This window comes from Salvelinus namaycush, chromosome 4, assembly GCF_016432855.1.
Source record: "Salvelinus namaycush isolate Seneca chromosome 4, SaNama_1.0, whole genome shotgun sequence".
NCBI classification, from domain to species: Eukaryota; Metazoa; Chordata; class Actinopteri; order Salmoniformes; family Salmonidae; genus Salvelinus; species Salvelinus namaycush.
Window position 1 is genome coordinate 69,978,236 of NC_052310.1, and position 27,436 is coordinate 70,005,671.

The 27,436-nt window shown below is 43.8% G+C and overlaps 1 protein-coding gene across 4 annotated transcripts; it reads right to left on the reverse strand.

The window, feature by feature from the left end:
* Window positions 1-237: 237 nt before the first annotated feature.
* On the reverse strand, window positions 238-24,770 carry LOC120046769 (heat-stable enterotoxin receptor-like). 4 transcript variants are annotated; one of them, XM_038992267.1, is made up of 28 exons: window positions 24,610-24,770; window positions 23,976-24,257; window positions 22,382-22,494; window positions 22,217-22,284; window positions 20,032-20,244; window positions 19,663-19,784; window positions 19,393-19,492; window positions 18,943-19,057; window positions 18,679-18,820; window positions 16,212-16,294; window positions 16,021-16,129; window positions 15,455-15,536; window positions 15,172-15,274; window positions 15,017-15,079; window positions 8,252-8,323; window positions 7,980-8,084; window positions 7,811-7,897; window positions 7,460-7,592; window positions 7,091-7,228; window positions 6,775-6,860; window positions 6,549-6,640; window positions 3,158-3,316; window positions 2,794-2,986; window positions 2,214-2,388; window positions 1,937-2,035; window positions 1,732-1,826; window positions 1,527-1,603; window positions 238-1,324 (listed from the first exon to the last, which is right to left on the reverse strand). In XM_038992267.1, exons 2-28 carry the CDS (start codon window positions 24,181-24,183, stop codon window positions 1,096-1,098), a joined length of 3,261 nt encoding a protein of 1,086 aa, XP_038848195.1. In that variant the 5' UTR covers window positions 24,184-24,257; window positions 24,610-24,770; the 3' UTR covers window positions 238-1,095. The 4 variants fall into 4 exon arrangements, 3 of the variants coding, with proteins under 3 accessions (XP_038848195.1, XP_038848196.1, XP_038848194.1); XM_038992266.1 differs by lacking the exon at window positions 24,610-24,770 and adding an exon at window positions 24,559-24,599 and having other exon boundaries at window positions 1,096-1,324; XR_005476852.1 differs by lacking the exon at window positions 1,732-1,826 and having other exon boundaries at window positions 1,288-1,324; window positions 1,862-2,035.
* Between the last annotated feature and the right edge of the window lie 2,666 nt (window positions 24,771-27,436).

Sequence of the window (27,436 nt, forward strand, 5' to 3'; positions counted from 1 at the left end):
GCATGTGGGGTTCACTGTAGTTAATTTCAACTTGTCCCAGACAGTAGATCAGATCTTAATTGTTTTTCTTAGGGATACAATGCTGTTACAATATCCAGGGTTGATTTTGTTTTTCAGTGCATTATCTTTATACAGACATTTTTCATGGGTACAGCAGTAACTCCAGTCATGCTAAATGTTAATTTTTTATACAGTATGTAAATATCTCAGACAATTATACATTGTCATTTATAATTCACTGTAGAAAATCAGCGTGTGTGAGTTTCCTTCCCTTCAACTAAAGCCTCAATGTACTCAGATACACCTATAACATCTCAGACATCCATGACGTATAGGAATTGTAATGCTTCAATGAACTATTACAGGTTCAATGAAACAGGATCAATGTTTTCAGTCCCGTCAACTGCTTTGGTAACATGCTGTACAGGATCAATGTTTTCAGTCCCGTCAACTGCTTTGGTAACCTGCTGTACAGGATCAATGTTTTCAGTCCCGTCAACTGCTTTGGTAACCTGCTGTACAGGATCAATGTTTTCAGTCCTGTCAACTACTTTGGTAATCTGCTGTACAGGATCAATGTTTTCAGTCCTGTCAACTACTTTGGTAACATGCTGTACAGGATCAATGTTTTCAGTCCCGTCAACTGCTTTGGTAACCTGCTGTACAGGATCAATGTTTTCAGTCCTGTCAACTACTTTGGTAATCTGCTGTACAGGATCAATGTTTTCAGTCCTGTCAACTACTTTGGTAACATGCTGTACAGGATCAATGTTTTCAGTCCCGTCAACTACTTTGGTAACATGCTGTACAGGATCAATGTTTTCAGTCCCGTCAACTACTTTGGTAACATGCTGTACATGAATGATTCCAACAACTGTAAATATAACCACATAAAGAAATAAAGTTTCAATGTAATTTGTTTTTAAATGAGAAATCATGTCTTGTTTTTATTTTTCAGGTTAAAAAATAATCAACAATGGTCTCTCATATATATTGCAATTAATTAAAAGGAATATGTATGTATGTAGATTGATTGTGTGAAAACTAAGGTCACGTACATTGGAATAATAACCATATTTCTCCTGATCAAAATAACTACAAGAAAGTAGTGAAGTTGTCGACGGTAGCCAGATGTAGGTACGCCGGCTGGTCATCCTCCTCCTCCTCCTCCTCTTCCGCCTGCTCCCCTCCGGCCCTCCCCGCCCTCCTCTGCGTCATGGACAGGGTATTCCTCTTCTCCATGACCTCTGACCCCAGTGAACGGTTGTCCAGACATTCCTGGATCATCTTGGCCAGATCCTGCTGCAGACGCTGGCAGTTCTCCCTGCAGGGAGGGACAAGGACATAGGAGTTGATTACAGTATATAGATCTACTTAGATATCTAGCTCTAATGACCTCTGTTTACCCTACAAATGGAAGAAGGACATAGAATGTAGAAGTTGATAATATAGATGTAAATATGACGTGTAGCTCTAGTGAGGTACAGTTATAGGTGAGCATTTACAGTAGCAGCAGGTTAACTCACACTGTCGGTGGCGTTGGCAGGTTGTAGTCCTCTCCTGTTTCACCTGTCAACCAGTAGGTCAACTCTGTGCTTTTACCCTGGGATACACACACATGCACAATCTTCTATGATATTCAACACAGTAGACAAGAGTACTATACAGTACAAATGAATCTGTATGATTCTATCATGACAAATGGCAAAGTAGCATGTGCCATGTCCATACTTTGAGGAAAGTCTCCCCTCTCTTCTCGTACTCAAACTTGCAGTCTGTCCTCTGTAGGATGCTGATGGTGGGCTGACTGACGTGGATTCTCAAGGCTGGATGGAGAGAGACAGAGTTGTATTCTACTCACCTGCCATGACAGCTGATATGAATTGTTTGTATAGAGTTGGTATGGATATCTCTAGTGTTCCTGTAGCCTGCTTACGATGTCCCGTTGACTCCATGCTAGAGGCAGTGTTGACTGTGTCTCCAAACAGGCAGTATCTGGGCATCTTTATCCCCACCACTCCTGCTGCACAGGGGCCTAGGGAACAAATAGCAAGCATAAAGGGGCATTGATAACAGACAGAGGGAAAGAGTGAGGGAAGTTACAGGAAGGAGGGAGAAGGAAAGAGCAGAGACCAAGGAGGCTTGATAATATAGAGAAGAGAGAGAGGGAGGTGTCATGAATTCAGGATTGGGACTTGGGGAGCTAGGGGTACCTGAGTGCATCCCAATGCGGATCCACACAGGTAGCCCTGGCAGGTGTCTGAGCTGGAAGGTCCCCATAAATGCCAGAATGTCCAGGGCCATGCGTGAGATGTCCACCGCGTGCCTGTTACCGTTCCGCCGCGGCAACCCCGACGCCACCATGTACGCATCACCTATGGTCTCCACCTGACACAGGACAAAAAGGAAGATTGGACTAGGTTGGACCACAACCCTAACCCTAGCCTCAACCACAACCCTGATTCTAGCCTCAACCACAACCCTAACCCTAGCTTCATGTCCACATTCCAGTTCAACTCTAACACTAGCCTCAACCACAACCCTAACCCGAAACCACAACCCTAACCTAAACCACAACCCTAACCCTCAACCCTAGCTTCAACCACAACCTTCAACTCTAACCTAAACCACAACCCGAACCCTCAACCCTAGCTTCAACCACAACCCTAACCCTCAACCCTAACCTAAACCACAACCCTAACCCTCAACCCTAGCTTCAACCACAACCCTAACCCACAACACTAACCCTATCCCTAACTTAAACCACAACACTAACCCTATCCCTAACCTAACCTTGTATACGTCGTGGTGGTCGAGGATGCAGTCGAATCCCTTGTAGATGTCATTGAGCATGTTCACCACTTCCATGGGGGTGCTGTACTGGCACAGGGTGGTGAAGCCCACGATGTCGCTGAAGTACACCGTCACCTCCTCAAACAGCTCCGGCTCCACAATGCCCGTCTCCTTCAGAGAACGCACCACAGGACTGGAGCGAGAGGAAGAGAGAGATAGAGAGAAGTCATTTGCTGGTCTTAAAGTGGTTTTCTGGTTGTGCAGTCTGGCAAACACCTTCTGGTCAAAACATTGCACTTAATAAAACAACAGGAGCATTGAATTGTGTTTGGATATGTTTATTTTTGTTGTTGTGTTGACTGACCCAGGCAGCAGCATAAAGTTGAGGCAGTCGGCCCTGTCTCTCTCAGCCTTGTACAGCGCCGTCCTCTCCTCCACCAGATGCTCCAGGTTCCTGGAGTACATCTGTAGACGACGGATCAGGTTGTCCATGTAACTCTCATTAGCTTGGTTGTGCAGGTTACTGTGGAGAACAGAAGAAAGGATCAGTCACACACACATACAACTTTTCAATGTAGGTGTTGCCCTTGTGAGATGTTTCTCAAATGTCTCTTAAATAAAGGGAAGGGTGCAGCTCTACAGTAATTAAATATGAATGTTATTTTGAAGCACTGCAAACCATAACCATGCTCCCTCACTCACATCTCCACAACTCCATTTTGACCATTTATCATGTTACAGAGATATTTTACCATCTTTGTACAATGTCCAGTCTCTTGACAACAAGATAGACAAAATTTGAGCAAGTGTTGCCTTCCAGAGAGACATCAGAGATTGTAACATTCTCTGTTTCACGGAAACATGGCTCACTCAGGATATGTTATCAGAGTCGGTACAGCCACCCGGTTTCTTCACGCATCGTGCCGACAGAAACTAACATCTCTCTGGTAAGAAGAAGGGCGGGGGTATATGCCTTATGATTAACGATTTGTGGTGTAATCATAACAACATACAGGAACTCAAGTCCTTTTGTTCACCTGACCTAGAATTCCTTACAATCAAATGCCGACCGCATTATCTTCCAATATAATTCTCTTAAATTATAGTCACGGCCGTGTATATCCCCCCAAGCAGATACCTTGACGGCCCTGAAAGAACTTCACTGAACTCTATGTAAACTGGAAACCAAATATCCTGAGGCTGCATTTATTGTAGCTGGGGATTTCAACAAAGCTAATCTGAAAACAAGGCTCCCTAAATTTTATCAGCATATCGAATGCGCGACTCGAGCTGGCAGCATTCTGGATCATTGCTACTCTAACTTCCGCGACGCATACAAAGCCCTCCCCCGCCCTCCTTTCGGGAAATCTGACCATGACTCCATTTTGTTGCTCCCTGCCTATAGACAGAAACTAAAACAGGAAACGCCCATGCTCAGGTCTGTTCAACGCTGGTCCGACCAATCGGATTCCACGCTTCAAGATTGCTTCGTTCACGTGGACTGGGATATGTTCTGGATAGCCCCGGAAACAACATTGATGCATACGCTGACTCGGTGAGCGAGTTTATTATCAAGTGCATTGGTGATGTTGTACCCATGATGACTATTGAAACCTTCCCTAACCAGAAACTGTGGATTGATGGCAGCATTTGCGCAAAACTGAAAGCGCGAACCACTGCTTTTAATCATAGCAAGACGACCAGAAACATGACTGAATACAAACAGTGTAGCTATTCCCTCCGCAAGGCAATCAAACAAGCAAAGCGTCAGTATAGAGACAAAGTACAGTAGCAATTCAATGGCTCAAACACGAGACATATGTGGCAGGGTCTACAGTCAATCACGGATTACAAAAAGATAACCAGCCCTGTCGCGGACACCGACGCCTCACTCCCAAACAAATTAAACAACTTCTTTGCTCGTGGCCAACGCGTGGCCGATGCGAGTAAAACATTTAAACGTATTAACCCTCGCAAGGCTGCCAGCCCAGACGGCATCCCTAGCCACGTCCTGGTGTGGCTGGTGCGTTCACGGACATATTCAATCAATCCCTATCCCAGTCTGCTGTGCCCACATGCTTCAAGATGGCCACCATTGTTCCTGTTCCCAAGAAAGCTAAGGTAACTGAGCTAAACGACTATAGCCCCGTAGCACTCACTTCTGTCATCATGAAGTGCCTTGAGGAACTAGTCAAGGATCATATCACCTCCACCCTACCAGATACCCTAGACCCACTCCAATTTGCTTACCGTCCCAATAGGTCCATAGACGACGCAATCGCAATCACACTGCCCTAACCCATCTGGACAAGAGGAATACCTATGTAAGAATGCTGTTCATCAACTACAGCTCAGCATTTAACACCATAGTACCCTCCAAACTCGTCATTAAGTTCGAGACCCTGGATCTCGACCCCGCCCTGTGGAACTGGGTCCTGGACTTTCTGACGGGCCGCCCCAGGTGGTGAGGGTAGGAAACAACATCTCCACCCCGCTGATCCTCAACACTGGTGCCCCACAAGGGTGGGTTCTCAGCCCTCTCCTGTACTCCCTGTTCACCCATGCATGCCTCCAACTCAATCATCAAGTTTGCAGACGACACTACAGTGGTAGGCTTGATTACCAACAGCAACGAGACAGCCTACAGGGAGGTGAGGGCCCTCGGAGTGTGGTGTCAGGGAAATAACCTCACACTCAACGTCAACAAAACAAAGGAGATGATTGTGGACTTCAGGAAACAGCAAAGGGAGCACCCCTTTATCCACATCGAAGGGAAAGCAGTGGAGAAGGTGGAAAGTTTTAAATTCCTCGGTGTACACATCATGGACAAACTGAAATGGTCCACCCACACAGACAGCGTGGTAAAGAAGGCTCAACAGCACCTCTTCAACCTCAGGAGGCTGAAGAAATTTGGCTTGTCACCGAAAACACTGACAAACTTTTACAGATGCACAATCGAGAGCATCCTGTCGGGCTGTATAACAGCCTGGTACGGCAACTGCTCCGCCCACAACCGTAAAACTCTCCAGAGGGTAGTACGGTCTGCACAACGCATCACCGGCGGCAAACTACCTACCCTCCATGACACCAACATCATCCAATGTCACAGGAAGGCCAAAAAGATCATCAAGGACAACAACCACCTGAGCAACTGCCTGTTCATCCCGCTATCATCCAGAAGGCGAGGTCAGTACAGGTGGATCAAAGCTGGGACCGAGAGACTGAAAAACAGCTTCTATCTCAAGGCCATCAGACTGTTAAACAGCCATAACTAACATTGATTGGCTGCTGCCAAAATACAGACTCAAATCACTGGCCATTTTAATAATTAATAATTGTATGTAATAAATGTATCACTACTCACTTTAAACCATGCCACTTTATATCATGTTTACATACCCTACATTACTCATCTCATATGTACATACTGTACTCTATACCATCTACTGCATCTTGCCTATGCCGCACGGCCATCGCTCATCCATATATATTTTTAAGTACATATTGTTATTCATTCCTTACACTTGTGTATATAAGGTAGTTGTTGTGAAATTGTTAGATTACTTGTTAGATATTACTGCACTGTCGGAACTAGAAGCACAAGCATTTCGCTACACTCGCATTAACATCTGCTAACCATGTGTATGTGACCAATAAAATTTGATTTGATTTGATTCTTCATCTTTCTGATAAAATGGCCTGGCAAGTGTTTAGCTCTATCCAATAAAAAAGAGATAAAAGTAGGTAGCTGGTACCTGAAGATCTTCCCCAGTGAGCTCTCTATCTTCTTAAAGTCAGGCCTTCTCTCTGGGTCCTCATCCCAGCACATCTTCATCAGCATGTACATCTGTGGGCATGAAAGAAAAAACACAAGTGGATTTTAGAATCTCTATACATATATTTCTCTATACTGTAAGCCTGTTCTTCCTTCCTCTCTCTCTCTCTATGATTAACACACAAACAAAGAAATGGTAATCTTACCTCCAAATCTTTTTCTCCTGCAGTCTCAACATTCAGATCAGGTCTGAAATAAGTTTCGCTGGGGTATTGCACTCTGGCCATTTTTTCTGATGAAGACAGAACAACATGTCTGTGTCTTGTTTTTCTGCTACCCTATGTGGCACTCAACTGAACAATGCTACATTTGGCCAGGAGGGGTCGATAATTCCCCAGAATGAAATGCAGCACCACATCAAAGTGACAAATTCTAAACAAGGGTGACTACAGTATAGCGAAACTGATGCATTGATTCTGTTGCAAGTTTCTATATAAAGTGTTATATATGAATGTGTCTTACCTGCGCGGTCGGCGCAGGCCTGGGTGTAAAAGGTGCTCCTCCTGAGAACTATCTCCTGGGCGATGATGGCAAAGCTGTAGACATCCCCCTTCTGGGAGATCCCCTGTCTACGCAGGTGCTCTGGAGCTGTCCACAGGTCTGATGGAGAGAGAGGGCCAGATAAAGGAGAGGGGGGTAGGAGAGAAGGGAGTGGAAGGATGGAGAATAGAGTGATGGAGTGAGGGGATACGGGATAGGGGAGGATAGGTACAAGAAAATAGCTAAAAAAATAAGGGGACATATCCTAGTACAGACAGACCTCAAGGGATGTGTATGGCATGAATGCTAACTATGCTAGCAAGCTAGACCTACAGAAGAAATAGTTCCTACCTCTGCCTGGGTCTAGAATGGTGTTGCAGCCAAAATCAGTGATCTTGACCACCATGCGATTGTCCACCACACAGTTAGTGGACTTGAGACGGCCGTGGACCTGGATGTCACTGGAGTGGAGGTAGGACATACCCTGTGGAGGTGAAGGAGGTTTTATCTTTCAACTTACTGTATTTCAATGACTCAATGTTGCCAAACGGATCGAAGCACTTTCAGAAATGTATATCAATATTGACTAGATCAAAATTCTTGTCTAAGGTTCCAGCTTGGGGTCAGGTCATCTCACAGGTCATCTTGAGTTCTTCTGAGCTCATACAAACCAACAGCAGACTAGAGTTGTTGCCAGCTCACCTTAGCGATGTCGTACATGACGGAGATCTTAAACTCCCAGTCCATGAAGGTTTCCTCCGGGTACGAGATCTTGTCATTCAGCACATACTGAGGAAGAGGGTGAAAAGTCAAAGTGTGTGTGTGCATGCGTGTGTGCACACATGTGGCCGTTTGCGTGTGTGTTTCTCACCCTTAGGGATCCCCTCTCACAGTACTCGAACACCCCAAACACACCATGATCATACTTGACTGTGCCATAGAACTTAGTCAGGTTGTAGTAGTCAATATGCAGAAGCTGTAAATCAGGAAGGATAGGTATGATAAGCAATAGGAGTTATAATCAAATCAAATATACAAAAGAAAAGAAAAAGATACCACATGAACACACATAAAAATGCATACTTGATACCCTTGAGTAGCCTACTCTACATTGACAGACTTGCTGTGTAATCGATGACTCACCGAGTTGAGTTCTATCCTCTGACTCTCGTTAAAGTTCCAGTCCGAATGCTTCAGCTCCTTCAGGATCACAATCTGAAACCATGACAACAACAGTAGCCTTAGTACACCTGACTTCCATCACCATGACAACAGGAGAATTAGTACACCTGACCTCCATCACCATGACAACATCAGTAGACTCAGTACACCTGATCTCCATCACCATGACAACAGCAGTAGCCTCAGTACACCTGACCTTCATCACCAAGACAACAACAGTAGCCTCAGTACACCTGACCTTCATCACCATGACAACAACAGTAGGCTCAATGCATCTGACTTCCATATCCAGCTCCCTCAAGATCCTGCTTCAAGTGTCAAAGTGAAGGACTTGACGAGTCTACGGAGTCTGGCAACATGAGACTACAATACACCTGACAAGACCACTGTATCAGTTCCGGAGCCGTGGATGTTGCTTTAACCTACATATATCCACTATCAGTCAAAAGTTTTAGAACACCTACTCATTCAAGGGTTTTTCTTTATTTTTAATATTTTCTACATTGTAGAATACTAGTGAAGACATCAAAACAAAGAAACAGCATATGGAATCATGTAGTAACCAAATAAATGTAAAACAAATCAAAATATATTTTATATTTGAGATTCTTCAAAGTAGTCACCCTTTGCCTTGATGACAGCTTTGCATACTCAACCAGCTTCACCTGGAATGCTTTTCCAACAGTCTTGAAGGAGTTCACACATATGCTGAGCACTTGTTGGCTGCTTGTCCTTCACTCTGCGGCCCAACTCATCCCAAACCATCTCAATTTGGTTGAGGTCGGGAGATTGTGGAGGCCAGGTCATCTGATGCAGCACTCCATCACTCTCCTTCTTGGTCAAATAGCCCGTACACAGCCTGGAGGTGTGTTAGGTCATTGTCCTGTTCACCCACGACTGCGTGGCCATGCGCGCCTCTAACTCAATCATCAAGTTTGCAGATGACACAACAGTAGTGGGCCTGATCACCAACAATGACGAGACAGCCTACAGGGAGGAGGCGAGGGCACTCGGAGTGTGGTGTCAGGAAAACAACCTCTCACTCAACGTCAACAAAGCAAAGGAGATGATCGTGGACTTCAGGAAACGGCAGAGGGAGCACCCCCTTATCCACATCGAAGGGAAAGCAGTGGAGAGGGTGGAAAGTTTTAAGTTCCTGGGCGTACACATCACAGACAAACTGAAATGGTCCACCCACACAGACAGCGTAAAGAAGGCTCAACAGCACCTCTTCAACCTCAGGAGGCTGAAGAAATTTGGCTTGTCACCGAAAACACTGACAAACTTTTACAGATGCACCATCGAGTCGGGCTGTATCACAGCCTGGTACGGCAACTGTACCGCCCTCAACCACAAGGCTCTCCAGAGGGTGGTGCGGTCTGCACAACGCATCACAGAGGGAAAACTACCTGCCCTCCATGACACCTACAGCACCCGATGTCACAGGAAAGCCAAAAAGATCATCAAGGACAATAACCAACCGAGACACTGCCTGTTCACACCGCTATCATCCAGAAGTCGAGGTCAGTACAGGTGCATCAAAGCTGGGAGAAAAACAGCTTCTATCTCAAGGCCATCAGAATGCTAAACAGCAATCATTAACTCAGAGAGGCTGCTGCCTACATTGAGACCCAATCACTGGACACTTTAATAAATTGATCACTAGTCACTTTAAACAATGCCACTTTAAATAATGCCACTTTAATATTGTTTACATATCTTACATTACTCATATCACATGTACGTCACTTTTTCAGGACCCTGTCTTTCAAAGATAATTTGTAAAAATCCAAATAACTTTACAGTTCTTCATTGTAAAGGGTTTAAACACTGTTTTCCATGCTTGTTCCATGAACCATTAACAATTCATGAACATACACCTCTGTAACGGTCGTTAAGACACTAACAGCTTACAAACGGTAGGCAATTAAGGTCACAGTTATGAAAACTTAGGACACTAAAGAGGCCTTTCTACTGACTCTGAAAAACACCAAAAGAAAGATGTCCAGGGTCCCTGCTCATCTGCGTGAATGTGCCTTAGGCATGCTGCAAGTAGGCATGAGGACTGCAGATGTGGCCAGGGCAATAAATTGCAATGTCCGTACTGTGAGACGCCTAAGACTGCGCTACAGGGAGACAGGACGGACAGCTGATCATCCTCGCAGTGGCAGACCACGTGTAACAACACCTGCACAGGATTGGTACATCCAAACATCACACTTGCGGGACAGGTACAGGATGGCAACAGCAACTGTTACACCAGGAACGCACAATCCCTCCATCAGTGCTCAGACTGTCCACCATAGGCTGAGAGTGGCTGGACTGAGGGCTTGTAGGCCTGTTGTAAGGCAGGTCCTCACCAGACAATACCGGCAACAACGTTGCCTATGGGCACAAACCCACCGTCGCTGGACCATACAGGCCTGGCAAAAAGTGCTCTTCAATGACGAGTCGCGGTTTTGTCTCACCAGGGTTGATAGTCGGATTCGCGTTTATCGTCGAAGGAATGAGCGTTACACCGAGGCCTGTACTCTGGAGCGGGATGGATTTGGAGGTGGAGGGTCCGTCATGGTCTGGGGCGTTGTGTCACAGCATCATTGGACTGAGTTTGTTGTCATCTCAACGCTGTGCGTTACAGGGAAGACATCCTCCTCCCTCATGTGGTACCCTTCCTGCAGGCTCATCCTGACATGACCCTCCAGCATGACAATGCCACCAGCCATACTGCTCGTTCTGTGCGTGATTTCCTGGAAGACAGGAATGTCAGTGTTCTGCCATGGCCAACGAAGAGCCCGGATCTCAATCCCATTGAGCACGTCTGGGACCTTTTGGATCGGAGGGTGAGGGCTAGGGTCATTCACCCCAGAAATGTCTGGGAACTTGCAGGTGCCTTGGTGGAAGAGTGGGGTAACATCTCACAGCAAGAACTGGCAAATCTGGTGCAGTCCATGGGGAGGAGATGCACTGCAGTACTTAATGCAGCTGGTGGCCACACCAGATACTGACTGTTACTTTTGATTTTGACCCCTCCTTTGGTCAGGGACACATTATTCCATTTCTGTTAGTCACATGTCTGTGGAACTTGTTCAGTTTATGTCTCAGATGTAGAATCTTGTTATGTTCATACAAATATTTACACATGTTAAGTTTGCTGAAAATAAACACAGTTGACAGTGAGAGGACGTTTATTTTTTTGCTAAGTTTATATACTGTATTTTATACCATCTACTGCACCTTGCCTATGCCCCTCGGCCATCGGTCATCCATATACTTATGTACATATTCTCATTCACCCCTTTAGATTTGTGTGTATTTGGTACTTGTTGGGGAATTGTTAGATTAATTGTTAGATATTACAGCACTGTCGGAACTAGAAGCACAAGCATTTCGCTACACTCGCATTAACATCTGCTAACCATGTGACCAATCAAATTTGATTTGATTTGATTTGAAAAACAAATGATAGTCCCACTAAGGCCAAACCAGATGGCATGGTGTATCGCTGCCGAATGCTATGTTAGCCATGCTGGTTAAGTGTGCCTTCAGTTCTAAATAAATTACAGACCTTATCAACAGCAAAGCACCCCCACACCATAACACCACCTCCTCCATGCTTTACGGTGGGAAATACACATGTGGAGATCATCCGTTCACCCACACCGCGTCTCACAAAGACACGGCCGTTGGAACCAAAAATCTCCAATTTGAACCCTGGACCAAAGGACACATTTCCACCAGTCTTATGTCCATTGCTCGTGTTTCTTGGCCCAAGCAAGTCTCTCCTTCTTATCAGTGTCCTTTAATAGTGGTTTCTTTGCAGCAATTCGACCATAAAGGCCTGATTGACGCAGTCTCCTATGAACAGTTGATGTTGAGATGTGCCTGTTTCTTGAACTCTGTGAAGCATTTATTTGGGCTGCAATTTCTGAGGCTGGTAACTCTAATGAACTTATCCTCTGCAGCAGCGGGTAACTCTGGGTCCTCCTTTCCTGTGGCGGTCCTCATGAGATCCAGTTTCATCATAGTGCTTAATGGTTTTTGCGACTGCACTTGAAGAAACTTTCAAAGTTTTTGAAATGTTCCGTATTGACTGACCTTCATGTCTTAAAGTATTGATGGACTGTTGTTTCTCCTTGCTTATTTGAGCTGTTCTTGCCATAATATGGACTTGGTCTTTTACCAAATAGGGCTATCTTCTGTATACCACCCCTACCTTGTCACAACACAACTGATTGACTCAAACGCATTAAGAAGGAACAAAAATTCCACAAATTAACTTTTAAGAAGGCACACCTGTTAATTGAAATGCATTCCAGGTGACTACCTCATGAAGCTGGTTGAGAGAATGCCAAGAGTGTGCAAATCTGTCATCAAGGCAAAGGGTGGCTACTTTGAAGAATCTCAAATATTATGATTTGTTTAACACTTTTTTGGTTACTACATGATTCCATATGTGTTATTTCATAGTTTTGATGTTTTCACTATTATTCTACAATGTAGAAAATAGTAAAAATAAAGAAAAACCCTTGAATGAGTATGTGTGTCCAAACTTTTGACCGGTAGTGTATATGGTTCTGTAGCAGTCCCAGAGCCATGGTTGTTGCTTGAACCTACATATACAGTGCATTCTGAAAGTTTTCAGAACCCTTTACTTTTCCCACATTTTGTTACGTTACAGACTTAATTTAAAATGGATTAAATAAATATTTTTCTGCATCAATCTATACACAATACCCCATAATGACAAAGCAAAAACAGGTTTTTAGAAATGTTTGCAAATGTATTACACATAAAAAACTGTGGGCCTCCCGAGTGGCGCAGCGGTCTAAGGCACTGCATCAAAGTGCTTCTGGCGTCATTACAGAACTGGGTTCGATCCCCGGCTGTGTCACAACTGGCCATGATCAGGAGTCTCATAGGGCGGCACAAAATTGTCCCAGCGTCGTCCAGGATAGGGGAGGGTTTGGCCTGGGGGGGCTTTACATGGCTCATCGCGCTCTAGCAACTCCTTGTCGTCAGTTGAACAATGTTTCCTCTGACATTGGGAAAGGAAAGGGGATAACTAGTCAGTTGTACAACTGAATGCATTCAACTGAAATGTGTCTTCCACATTTAACCCAACCCTTCCAAATCAGTGTGGCTGGTTAAGCGGGCGGGTGTTAAGAAGTGTGGTTTGGCGGGTCATGTTTTGGAAGACGCATGACTCAACCTTCGCCTCCAAAGCCGGTTGGGTAGTTGCAGCGATGAGACAAGATCAAAATTCGGAGGAAAGTGGGTAAAATACCAAAAATATATACGGGAAAAAAAGAAATAGGGGAAGGGTAGCAAAACATTTCTGCAGCATTGAAGGTCCCCAAGAAGTTTGGAACCACCAAGATTCTTCCTAGAGCTCGCCGCCCGGCTAAACTGAGCAATCAGGGGAGAAGGGCCTTGGTCAGGGAGATAACCAAGAACCCGATGGTCACTCTGACAGAGCTCCAGAGTTCCTCTGTTGAGATGGTAGAACCTTCCAGAAGGACAACCATCTCTGCAGCACTCCACCAATCAGGTCTTTATGGTAAAGGGGCCAGACGGAAGCCACTCCTCAGCAAAAGGCACATAACAGCCCGCTTGAAGTTTGCCAAAAGGCACCTAAAGGATTCTCAGACCATGAGAAACAAGATTCTCTGGTCTGATGAAACCAAGATTGAACTCTTTGGCTTGAATGCAAAGCATCACGTCTGGAAGAAACCTGGCACCATCCTTACGGTGAAGCATGGTGGGGGCAGCAGCATCATGCTGTGGGGATGTTTTTCAGTGGCAGAGACTGGGAGACCAGTCAGGATCAAGGGAAAGATGAACGAAGCAAAGTACAGAGAGATCCTTGATGAAAACCAGCTCCAGAGCACTCAGGACCTCAGACGGGGGCAAAGGTTCACCTTCCAACAGGACAACGACCCTAAGCACACAGCCAAGACAACGCAGGAGTGGCTTCGGGACAAGTCTCTGATTGTCCTTGAGTGGCCCAGCCAGATACCGGACTTGAACCCGATCTAACATCTCTGGAGAGACCTGAAAATAGCTGTGCAGCAATGCTTCCCATCCAACCTGACAGAGCTTGAGAGGATCTGCAGAGAAGAATGGGAGAAACTCCCCAAATACAGGTGTGCTAAGCTTGTAGCGTCATACCCAAGAAGACTCGAGGCTGTAATCGCTGCCAAAGGTGCTTCAACAAAGTACTGAGTAAAGGGTCTGAATATTTATGTAAATGTGATATTTCAGTTTTATTTTTAATAGATTTGCAAAAGAAATCTGAAAACATGTTTTTGCTTTGTCATGATGGGGTATTGTGTGTAGATTGATGAGGGAATAATAAAAAATAAAAAATTCTAGAATAAGGCTGTAACGTAACAAAATGTGGGAAAAGTCAAAAGGTCTGAATACTTTCCGAATGCACTGTATATGACTCTGTATTAGTCCCTGAGCTGTGGTTGTTGCTTTAACAAACATATATAGAAGGAGAGTGATGGAGTGCTGCATCAGATGACCTGGCCTCCACAATCACCCGACCTCAACCCAATTGAGATGGTTTGGGATGAGTTGGACCACAGAGTGAAGGACAAGCAGCCAACAAGTGCTCAGCATATGTGGGAACTCTTTCAAGATTGTTTACAAACTTTTGACTTGTACTGTATACTGTATAGTATATTTATGGCTCTGGTGGTTTTATGCAAAAGTTTGAGTTACCTTTTTGTCATAGCGTCCTTGGTGGATGTTATAACTTGTGTTTTTCCTGTGGTCTTCGTCAATCTGACAAACAAACGGACAGAAACAGGTTAGAAGACGTACTGGAGTATGTGACTTAACTTTCAGGGGTCGTCGCACACTGATGACGAGCTGACCTTGAGGGAGACCAGGCTGCGTTCGTTGTACTCCAGCGGGGTGATGAGGTCAGAGTGCATGTGTGACCATCTCTTCCTCAGCCGGCGCTCTCTCTTGTTCCGCCTGGTAACAAATAGTAGCAAAGTATGAGAGGTCTCCCTCATTGAAATATAATTACTAGAATGGAGATCCCCATTCAAGTAAATTATATGTGATGGCTGGAACCCCAGATCCCTGTTCTAGTAATTATATTTTTATGAGCGAGACCTCTCTCACACTGCGCTGCTATCTGTTGACTCTTACCTGTAGAAGATGAAAGCGATGGTAGCCACCCCCACCACAGTGACAGCTAAGACAATGACAATGATATTATGCACCTTCAGACCTGGGGGGGGGCACACCGCACTAGTTAGACCTAGGCACGCATGCACACACACACACACACACACACACTGTTTCGCTCGGGCATTACTACGTCTATGATACAATGAGCAGACCAATAAAAAGAACTGTGTCAGAACTGTAAAATGTCTCAATGAGTGTTCAGGCAAGGGGGTAATTGAGTTGGTATTAGTGTACATTGAATCTGGAGTTTGATCCCTCCACACCGGTTCTGTACTGGATTGTCCCATATCTGTCATATCTATCAGGAATGACAGCTAATGATCCGTTAATGCTGCCAACTAAGCCAGTCACGATGGGTGTGGCTCATGTATTAGGGAAAAACAAGCCAGACTCAGATGCACAAGTTGAGTCGTGTGTGTGTGTGTGTGTGTGTGTGTGTGTGTGTGTGTGTGTGTGTGTGTGTGTGTGTGTGTGTGTGTGTGTGTGTGTGTGTGTGTGTGTGTGTGTGTGTGTTGAGCACATACGCTGGGATGGAGCGTCATCTGGGAGGCTTCTGCCCCAGATGAATGATGGGTTACTGTTAACGACCTTGGTGTAGTTGTAGACGGTGTTGAAAATAAATAAAGTTTCATACTGCGGAGACAGGAGAGGACTTATGTTAAAACATGAACTTTGACACAATAGAATCATATGATATACATGATAGCTGACCTACCTTGTTGTCAGTGGTGGTGTAAATGACAGAAAAATTCACATCTCTGTCCCCATAGTCATCCAGCTTGTAGTGGCCTGCAATGCCTGCATGGAAACACATACACAATTTACACTACACAGAACTACACACACACACACACACACACACACACACACACACACACACACACACACACACACACACACACACACACACACACACACACACACACACACACACACAGGGGCGTCATGCACCCCAAAAATCTGAGGGGGCACAAAATACGTGAGGATGGCTGAGGGGTGGAGAATTCTGCATTTTTCAAACACCTGAAACAGCTTTTTCCTGCAGTCTACATTGATAAACTGAAATGGGGTCATCATTAGTTACTACAGCCACAAAGTCCTAAACCCTGCCTATTTCTACAATTTCTGTTCTTAAAATCTGATTTTAAACCGAAACCTAAACTTAACCCTAACCTTAACCACACTGCTAACCTTATACCTAATCTTAAATTAAGACCAAAAAAATATATATATATGAATTTTTACAATATGGCTTTGTGGCTGTGGTATCTAGTGGAACCTCTGAAATGGCTTCTTGGTAGCTAGTTGGGAGATTGGGAACCTATCTGGGCTAGCTAAAGCCAATTTCATAAAACTGATAGGTGGCTAATAGTATTACAGAGAAACAGTAACCAAAAATGTACAATAATAAATGTTAATTAAACAGGAATATCTGAGGGGGCACGTGCTTCTGTGCAGACATGATTGGGAACACACACACTATTGATGCGTGGGTTGACTCATTAAATATTGTGTGTATGAAAGGCGGGTGGGTGGCGGGCGGGTTGAATAAAGAGAAAAAAATTCAATTTATATCTCTATAGGCTACATTGAGGTTTTTGCTTTCATTATCAGAGTTGCTTAAATTTAACTCCAATTGCCAATTTACTCTTTTCCGTGTTGTTTTTAATCAACTCCCTTGCCATTTTACACATTTTCTGTGTTTTTGAATTAACAGTCAACTACAGAGTACATTTCTCTTTTAGTTTACTTCCTTTGAGTTATAAGGGTCTAAAGCCTTATTTGAATATTTCTTAATGTATCACCATATGGTGGTTGGAAATGTGATATCCAACCTACAGTATGTTGGAAGCCAACTTGCAGGAAGACAGACAGCACTTTTGCATCACTCACAACTGTCAGAGTATGACCAAAAGTACACATGATGGAGACTACCTACACCATGTAAACTGGAACAACTATCTCACTAACGGTTGCTTGAAATCCAACCACGTACAGATTTACATTTCTTATCTTTGTGTAACATAAGATCAAAAGCAATCAATGTTCAAAACCACAGATATCAAAACAATTTGTGCAACAGAGCATGCTGGGAAATATGACAATGAGGGCCCTCCCAGATCAATGGATAACTTGATAGTTTTAACTCCCTGTCTCTGGTTTCTCTTATGGAGTTAAAAGTACTCCATCCCAATGAACTCCAGTTATCAACACTAACTCCAGGGCACATATCACTCTCTCGAGGGTTAAGATAACTCCCAGTAGAATCAATTTAACCCCCAAAAATCTGGACACCGTAGGTCTATAACCTCTCACATAGCCTTAATATTAATTCCTGCAGAATTAAGCATTTTTTGCAGCAAAATTACACACCAAATCTAAATTTTGACTTGGGAACAGGAGTGGATATATGATTTCTTTGTATCAGCATCTTGAGAGAATGTGAATGTGCAGTTAGGGACCGTCTGTAGAGGTGCTGTCTTTATCAGCATCATAAAAGCTGATAGTATTTCATCCACACAAAATATGCATCCAAGCCGAACTGAAATCTTGGGTCGTTTTCAATTATCTTTTTTCTTACAACCATTCAAACATCTTGCACAGAAAATCTTTCCCATTTGTTTTTGTTATTGTATTTTCTCCCCGGCCCTGAAGCGTCTTTGCTCTGCCAAAAAAGGAGAGATGACAGAGAAAACGTTACCGATGTCAACTAGATTGAAGCATTCATTCTATCAATTTACAATTATTAAGGGTTTATTTAGTCTTCTAGGGAAACATACAGTATAATGACAGAAGAGAAGCTGCATATATCTAATTATAGCTAAGTTGACTAACAAATAGCCTACCAAAATGCCGGAAATTATAAGCAGAAACATATATAAATTAGGCAAGATAAGTCCTGCACCCACTGTCGAAAAATTGTTCCGCCGTGTCTGACTGTGGCCTACAACGCATTTTCTATATTTGCGGGTTAAGGTCGGGTGGGGACCCTCCTTTTTTTCACTTTATCAGGCGGTTGTGGATGGGATATTACCAATTGTGGGTGCGTGTGGGTGAACAAACAGCTGACCAGCGCACCACTAATACACACATATATACACACACACAAAACACACACACACAGGTGGCCACATCTCCAGGCCAGACCACACAGCTTGATGTGTTGCTTCTTGGTCTCTTACCGTCAAAGGAGACATTTCTGAAGTGGTTGATGTTGACTACCTCCATGGGGTTGAGCTCAGACTCAGGCTTGTTCCAGAGCTTCCTCATCACCTGACCAAACATCAGCACTGCATCATGGTACGCTGCCATGTAGTCATTCATCTGGACAGAAGGCAGATTTATTGGGCCCTGGTCAAAAGTAGTACACAATATCGGGAATAGGATGAATAGGACACCTCAGAGTACATTGATAGACAGGGCCTCAACCCAGCAGGGAGTCTCACCATCACGTTGTTGCCCAGGTCTGTGTCCACAGTATAGTTCCTAGTGTTGGGCATGGTGAGAACCAACACGTTCTTCATAGCAGGGATAGAGGACTTATTGGTGTAGTACTTATCACTGTGTGGAGTCATGGGTTCATTGTCAATGACACTGAAAACACTGGTGCTCTCAAACACTCCCTGAAGCATGGCGATTACAATATTAAGCCTTTCTGAACTTTTTACAAGGAAAAAATTAAAACACAAAGACAAATAACAGACTGGGGAGTGAGAGAGCATTGCAGTTCACCAGACCCAAATCAAGAGCTGTAATGCTCTCACACACACGTGCACACACACGTACACACCCCTCCACCCACCGAGTAGTCAGCAGCGAACACGTTGTAGGTGGTGAGGACAACGAGGGAGAGAGGGGGAGAGACACAGAGACACAGAGAGAGAGAGAGGACTAACTTGTAAAGATTGATCAGGATGAAGACAACACTAGGATCAGCCTCTATAGTTCCATTCTTCAGGTCCACGATATCTTCTGGTGTCCCACACACTATGAACACTGCACAGTGAAGAGGAGAGAGTCAATGAAATAGAAATGGAGACTGTTGGTATCTGTTCACTGCCCTATCTACAGTATGTTAGAAATGGAGACTGTTGGTATCTGTTCACTGCCCTATCTACAGTATGTGTAAATGCTCCCGATTTGTTAGATGTTGTGGGCTTACTTACAATTGCTTGTCCTATTTTTGGAGCTTAATTCCTTTCTAAGGTCCTCTGCTTTGCTTATGACGTTTGTTTTTTTGATGTGTAAGGAAAAGTGGGCTGAAGCTGTACCCAGTGCATTGATATACCTGGAGAGGGATGGGCAGATACCATGACATCAGGATCAACATCACATCTAAGCAAATATAATAAACACAAATAAATCATCTCAAAGTCATCTAAGTGTCCATTAAATTAGCATACAGAATCACATATCTAATTCATATCCACCGTCACCCTTTTCCATCATAATTACACTTAAAAGAATTCACAAACAAGTCAGGACATCTGTGACTCAAAAGGAACTCACAGGCGACTCACAAGTGACTCACTCACCAGAAGCAGTCCTCAGTGTTCTGCTTCTTATAGAGGGAGGCTGTGGACCACTTGGGTTTGATATCATTGTTGAAGTCCCAAAACTTGGTAAAGAAGGTGGAGATCTTGCGTGCGGGGGGAAGTATGCGAGTCAGGTATTCTTTGTAGTCACAGGACAGAGCAAAGCTGCCTGCTGAGATGATGGGCATTTTGAGTTCCAGACCAACCTCAAGACTGACACATAGATAGAGGGGAGAGAGTGAGGGAGGGAGGGAGGGAGGGAGGGAGGGAGGGAGGGAGGGAGGGAGGGAGGGAGGGAGGGAGGGAGGGAGGGAGGGAGGGAGGGAGGGAGGGAGAGCGAGCGAGAGAGAGAGAAAGCGAGAGAGTGAGAGACAGACAGACAGACAGACAGACAGACAGACAGACAGACAGACAGGGAGTGGGATAACTTTTTAAAGAATTTCTCTGTTATTAGAATGTGACTACAAGAGTAATTGGTTTGGATACAAGTGAGAGAGATACAGTGGGGAGAACAAGTATTTGAGACACTGACAATTTTGCAGGTTTTCCTACTTACAAAGCATGTAGAGGTCTGTAATTTGTATCATAGGTACACTTCAAGTGTGAGAGACGGAATCTAAAACAAAAATCCAGAAAATCACATTGTATGATTTTTAAGTAATTAATTTGCATTTTATTGCATGACATAAGTATTTGATCACCTACCAACCAGTTTTGAATTTCGGCTCTCACAGACCTGTTAGTTTTTCTTTAAGAAGCCCTCCTGTTCTCCACTCATTACCTGTATTAACTGCACCTGTTTGAACTTGTTACCTGTATAAAATACACCTGTCCACACACTCAATCAAACAGATTCCAACCTCTCCACAATGGCCAAGACCAGAGAGCTGTGTAAGGACATCAGGGATAAAATTGTAGACCTGCACAAGGCTGGGATGGGCTACAGGACAATAGGCAAGCAGCTTGGAGAGAAGGCAACAACTGTTGGCGCAATTATTAGAAAATGGAAGAAGTTCAAGATGACGGTCAATCACCCTTGGTCTGGGGCTCCATGCAAGATCTCACCTCGTGGGGCATCAATGATCATGAGGAAGGTGAGGGATAAGCCCAGAACTACACGGCAGGACCTGGTCAATGACCTGAAGAGAGCTGGGACCACAGTCTCAAAGAAAACCATTAGTAACACACTACGCCGTCATGGATTAAAATCCTGCAGCGCACGCAAGGTACCCCTGCTCAAGCCAGCGCATGTCCAGGCCCGTCTGAAGTTTGCCAATGACCATCTGGATGATCCAGAGGAGGAATGGGAGAAGGTCATGTGGTCTGATGAGACAAAAATAGAGCTTTTTGGTCTAAACTCCACTCGCCGTGTTTGGAGGAAGAAGAAGGATGAGTACAACCCCAAGAACACCATCCCAACCGTGAAGCATGGAGGTGGAAACATCATTCTTTGGGGATGCTTTTCTGCAAAGGGAACAGGACGACTGCACCGTATTGAGGGGAGGATGGATGGGGCCATGTATCGCGAGATCTTGGCCAACAACCTCCTTCCCTCAGTAAGAGCATTGAAGATGGGTCGTGGCTGGGTCTTCCAGCATGACAACAACCCGAAACACACAGCCAGGGCAACTAAGGAGTGGCTCCGTAAGAAGCATCTCAAGGTCCTGGAGTGGCCTAGTCTCCAGACCTGAACCCAATAGAAAATCTTTGGTGGGAGCTGAAAGTCCGTATTGCCCAGCGACAGCCCCGAAACCTGAAGGATCTGGAGAAGGTCTGTATGGAGGAGTGGGCCAAAATCCCTGCTGCAGTGTGTGCAAACCTGGTCAAGAACTACAGGAAACGTATGATCTCTGTAATTGCAAACAAAGGTTTCTGTACCAAATATTAAGTTCTGCTTTTCTGATGTATCAAATACTTATGTCATGCAATAAAATGCAAATTAATTACTTAAAAATCATACAATGTGATTTTCTGGATTTTTGTTTTAGATTCCGTCTCTCACAGTTGAAGTGTACCTATGATAAAAATTACAGACCTCTACATGCTTTGTAAGTAGGAAAACATGCAGAATCGGCAGTGTATCCAATACTTGTTCTCCCCACTGTATATAGAGGTACGTAAAAGGGATAGAAAGGGATAGGGTGTCACGACAACACAACACAAATCATATCAAATCAACACTTACTCAACCATCTGAAACGTTGCATAGGTGCAGGTGGGCCCCAGCAGAGCACAGCCCACCTCCCCTGTCCTCTAAAGGAGGAGAAGCAGCTTAGATATGTGAATATTTCAGCGACACAGTGTGTGTATGTGTGTTTCTGTGTGCGTGTGTGAGTTGGTTAACACTCACAGTTAGGTTCTTCACGGTCTCCACCCCCTCACAGGTGCTGCTTCGGCAGCCTTTCTTGCTGTACAAACTAGTCTCGAGCCCTCGAAAGTTGGCAGTCAGGTTGCGCTTCACTCCTTGGCAAAGACAACGGCAATACACCGTAATGATGAAAACACAGATTGTGGACCCACAGATAGTGATTCAGCCAAAGAACATCAACACTCGATGACAGCTATAACACAGACTAGGATATCCTTATAAACCAGGGCTCTTCAACCTTTTCTTGCTCAGGGACCCCTGCCCAGGCTAACTGGCAAACCAGCAACCCAGGAACACCTACCATATGTTAGCAAAACGTATTTTTCCCCACGTCTTCTCTTATCATCTGGTGAATGATAATGGCAAGGACAAGTAATCAACATTTTTTTATTAATAGATTTGGGAATCAACCTCCCCAGTCCCCACATTATAATTGGAAGAAGTGTAAACTCTAACATAGACTAATAGCATTTAAAAATATGTGTATGCGACCAATATCTTTTTATTTTATTTTTAACTACAACGGTATCTCCAAACACATGTTCACTAATAGCAGCTGTTTAGCTGGTTAAAACAAAGGTTAGCAATGTGTTGGCAAAAATGAATGTCTAAGTCAAGAAAGCTTGCCAGCAGCCAGCGGCACTTGCTGCGACTGGTACCATGTCAGATACCTCAGTGCATAGCTGCAGGAAGTAGTTTGGGGTGGGGGTGCGAGGGGTGGGGGGGATTTTTGCCCGCACTGAAGCCGCTAATACAGGACTAGTAAACTTTTGTGTTTAAAAAAATTTACTAAATGTTTTTGAGTGTTTACGAATCATTTGTAACTTGAGTCTGAAAATGATCTGTACAAAACAGTTAATCTGATAATCCTTGTGGAAATTCTTTGCAAATGCAATTTATTTATATGTGAAAACTGAAATGGTCTATTCATTCAACCAGAGCAACATTATCATGCTGGTCCCCTGTGGGAATGGAACCCACAACCCTTACATTGCAAGCACCATGCTCTACCAACTGAGCCACACCATCACATCACATCACATCACAAACCACTTGATGTCTCAATGTACTCAAGTACTGTATTGTGCATTGTTTTTAGTGACAGAAAGTCTACAGGTACAAACCTAGATGACCAGCCTATGTACAATACAGTAACGTACATTTACATTAAGTGGTTTGTAAGGATGGTGAATTAATACTGCACAAAAAATGGTTGTTCCCATGTTATTTGATCAAGATGTTTGTGTCTTTGCCCAAAACTTTGCACTTTTTGATGTAAAGGCCCCCTTTACATTACTTTTGTGAAAATTATATTATTATTCTTTCATGATTCTGATTTATTAGGGCTCTGCACCCCTACCTCCAGCGGCTATGCTCCAGTGAGTGTATTTAGCAGACTCCCTGCAGTACCCTGGTTGAATACCCCTGCAAACCTATGTTGGTGTTGTTTTATAGCCTGCCCTATAAGTGCTTGCATACTACCAATTAAGGGGGATCAGCCGCGGTTGGACATGAACCAGCAACCTTGTGTAATCTCACTATTCATTTACAGTTGTACAACTATGATTCCATTTACCATTTGGACAGCAGGTGAGTTCAGCGTTGTGCTGTATCGCACGCTCCACAGCACCACGGACAAACTTCATACTCCAGGGAGAGATGTCGTCATCCAGCAGAACCACGTTCATCATAATCCCATCCAGACAGGGTGGGTAGGTCGCCTCGCATCGTCCTACGATCAGCACCAGCCAGCAGACCCACAGCGACAAACCTCTATAAGCCATTCTGAGGACTGTTCCAACTTTTCACAAAGTGAGTCTGGATTTTCCAGCCTCGACGACTTGTTCTCTTGTCAATTCTGTTGAGATGTTCAATTACAAGACATTTGAGCTGTGGGTTGGCAAAATCCAATTGCCAGAAATGTTCTACTAATTCCAAAAAGTAAAAACTAACTTGTTACTTGTCACCCCTTTTGATTCTGTATTCCAAATATCTCAATATTCTGACGCTATATTCCTTTCATATGTTCCATTCAGCCCAGACACTTTTTCCAGTTTGAAAATGTAGTTCCCAGAATGTCCCAATGTTTCTTAAATGTAATGACTATGAAATCTCTTGACTGCTTTGTTTTTAAAAAAAAGATATGTGGATTTACACACCTGCTTTGTTCCTCTTAGATTTGGCAACTCACGTGTGCTTTCCTAACTCACCTGTTAATGAACAACTGGAATCAACACACAGCCTGAGGGAGGTGGTCAGACAATAATCATACTGCCTCGTGCAGTATAGTCAGGTTTAGCACACCTAGTCATAACAGATGGACACACTCACTTTACTCAGATACAGAACACACCAATGCCTGGCTATTATCAAAAGGTGTTCTCAGCTGAGTTTCACCAAAACAGCTCACCTTGTAGATCATCCTGTCTGTGGACACACCTCTAGACAAACATTATGTCCGGCTATGGCCTTATTTCCCACGCCCCCCCCCTCCCTCGTTACCTGCACAAACATCTCATTCATCAATATGGCAAGTCAAGAGGACAGACCATTAGGTTTACTTAGTTCTGTGTGTATATGTTAGCTTGTGTGTGTGTGTGTGTGTGTGTGTGTGTGTGTGTGTGTGTGTGTGTGTGTGTGTGTGTGTGTGTGTGTGTGTGTGTGTGTGTGTGTGTGTGTGTGTGTGTGTGTGTGTGTGTGTGTGTGGCGCGTTTGTACGTTCATTCAAGCATGTGTCTAGGGGTGTGTGTGTGAGTGCGTCAGTACATGCATTGTTATCATGGCAAATGCTTAATAGCAGGTTTAAAGTCTAAGTCTGGTTACTGACCAGCAATCTGATCACATGTTTCTGTTGGGCTCTGTATGTACAGTTGAAGTCGGAAGTTTACATACATCTTAGCCAAATACATTTAAACTCAGTTTTTCACAATTCCTGACATTTAATCCTAGTAAAAATTCCCTCTCTTAGAACAATTAGGATCACCACTTTATTTTAAGAACGTGAAATGTCAGAATAATGGTAGAGAGAATGATTTATTTCAGCTTTTATTTCTTTCATTGCATTCTCAGTGGGTCAGAAGTGTACATAGACTCAATTAGTATTTGGTAGCATTGTCTTTAAATTGTTTAACTTGGGTCAAACGTTTCAGGTAGCCTTCCACAAGTTTCCCACAATAAATTGGGTGAATTTTGGCCCATTCCTCCTGACAGAGCTGGTGTAACTGAGTCAGGTTTGTAGGCCTCCTTGCTCGCACACGCTTTTTCAGTTCTGCCCACATATTTTCTATAGGATTGAGGTCAGGGCTTTGTGATGGCCACTCAAATACCTTGACTTTGTTGTCCTTAAGCCATTTTGCCACAACTTTGGAAGTATGCTTGGGGTCATTGTCTCTTTGGAAGACCCATTTGCAACCAAGCTTTAACTTCCTGACTGATGTCTTGAGATGTTGCTTCAATATATCCACATAATTTTTCTGCCTCGTGATGCCATCTATTTTGTGAAGTGCACCAGTCCCTCCTGCAGCAAAGCACCCCCACAACATGATGCTGCCATCCCCATGCTTCACGGTTGGGATGGTGTTCTTCGGCTTGCAAGCCTCCCCCTTTTTCCTACAAACATAATGATGGTCATTATGGCCAAACAGTTCTATTTTTGTTTCATCAGACCAGAGGACATTTCTCCAAAAAGTACGATCTTTGTCCCCATGTGCAGTTGCAAACCGTAGTCTGGCTTTTTTATGGCGGTTTTGGAGCAGTGGCTTCTTCCTTGCTGAGCGGCCTTTCAGGTTATGTCGATATAGGACTCGTTTTAATGTGGATATAGATACTTTTGTACCTGTTTCCTCCAGCATCTTAACAAGGTCCTTTGCTGTTGTTCTGGGATTGATTTGCACTTTTCGCACCAAAGTACGTTCAACTCTAGGAGACAGAACGCGTCTCCTTCCTGAGCAGTATGACGGCTGCGTGGTCCCATGGTGTTTACACTTGCGTACTATTGTTTGTACAGATGAATGTGGTACCTTCAGGTGTTTGGAAATTGCTCCCAAGGATGAACCAGACTTGTGGAGGTCTACAATTTTCTTTCTGAGGTCTTGGCTGATTTCTTTTGACTTTCCCATGATGTCAAGCAAAGAGGCACTGAGTTTGAAGGTAGGCCTTGAAATACATCCACAGGTACACCTCCAATTGACTCAAATGATGTGAATTAGCCTATCAGAAGCTTCTAAAGCCATGACATAATTTTCTAGAATTTTCCAAGCTGTTTAAAGGCACAGTCAACTTAGTGTATGTAAACTTCTGACCCACTGGAATTGTGATACATTGAATTATAAGTGAAATAATCTGTCTGTAAACAATGACTTGTGTCATGCACAAAGTAGATGTCCTAACCGACTTGCCAAACTATAGTTTGTTAACAAGAAGTTTATGGAGTGGTTGAAAAACACGTTTTAATGACTCTAACCTACGTGTATGTAAACTTCTGACTTCAACTGTATGTATTTAATTATTTAATTAATTAAGATATTGTTTTCTTTTTGATGTTGGCTTGGAGGATAGTTGACAGTTTGGAGGATAGATTAGACAGAAGCAAAGTTGACATCATCATAAAAAATGACTGGAAAGATTTTGATCTATACCGTGTTTTCAACCGAATCAGTGTCCTCATGGCTTATCTATCTTGGATTTACAGTGCCAAAAAGTGGATCGTCCAAAATACTGTATGATGCATGACATTAGGGGTTAAAACAGGTCAGGTTTAACCATTACTTCACCCCCACTTTAAAGAGGTTGACACACCAAACAGAGTTCACCTGTTTTGTGAAGTACTGTGTTGTGTATACCTTTGAATTTCTCAGAAATTGGTTGAGGATTACTTGTCCTTGTCTGACCTCTAATGGACTATCGATATTACATACCATTCTAATAAGCAATTTTTTATTTGCTAATAAACTTTTTTTGACCACAAGTTAACTTATTAATGCAAATAATCAACAAATGTTCACACAGGTATGTGAATAATACAGTAGGAATGACAAG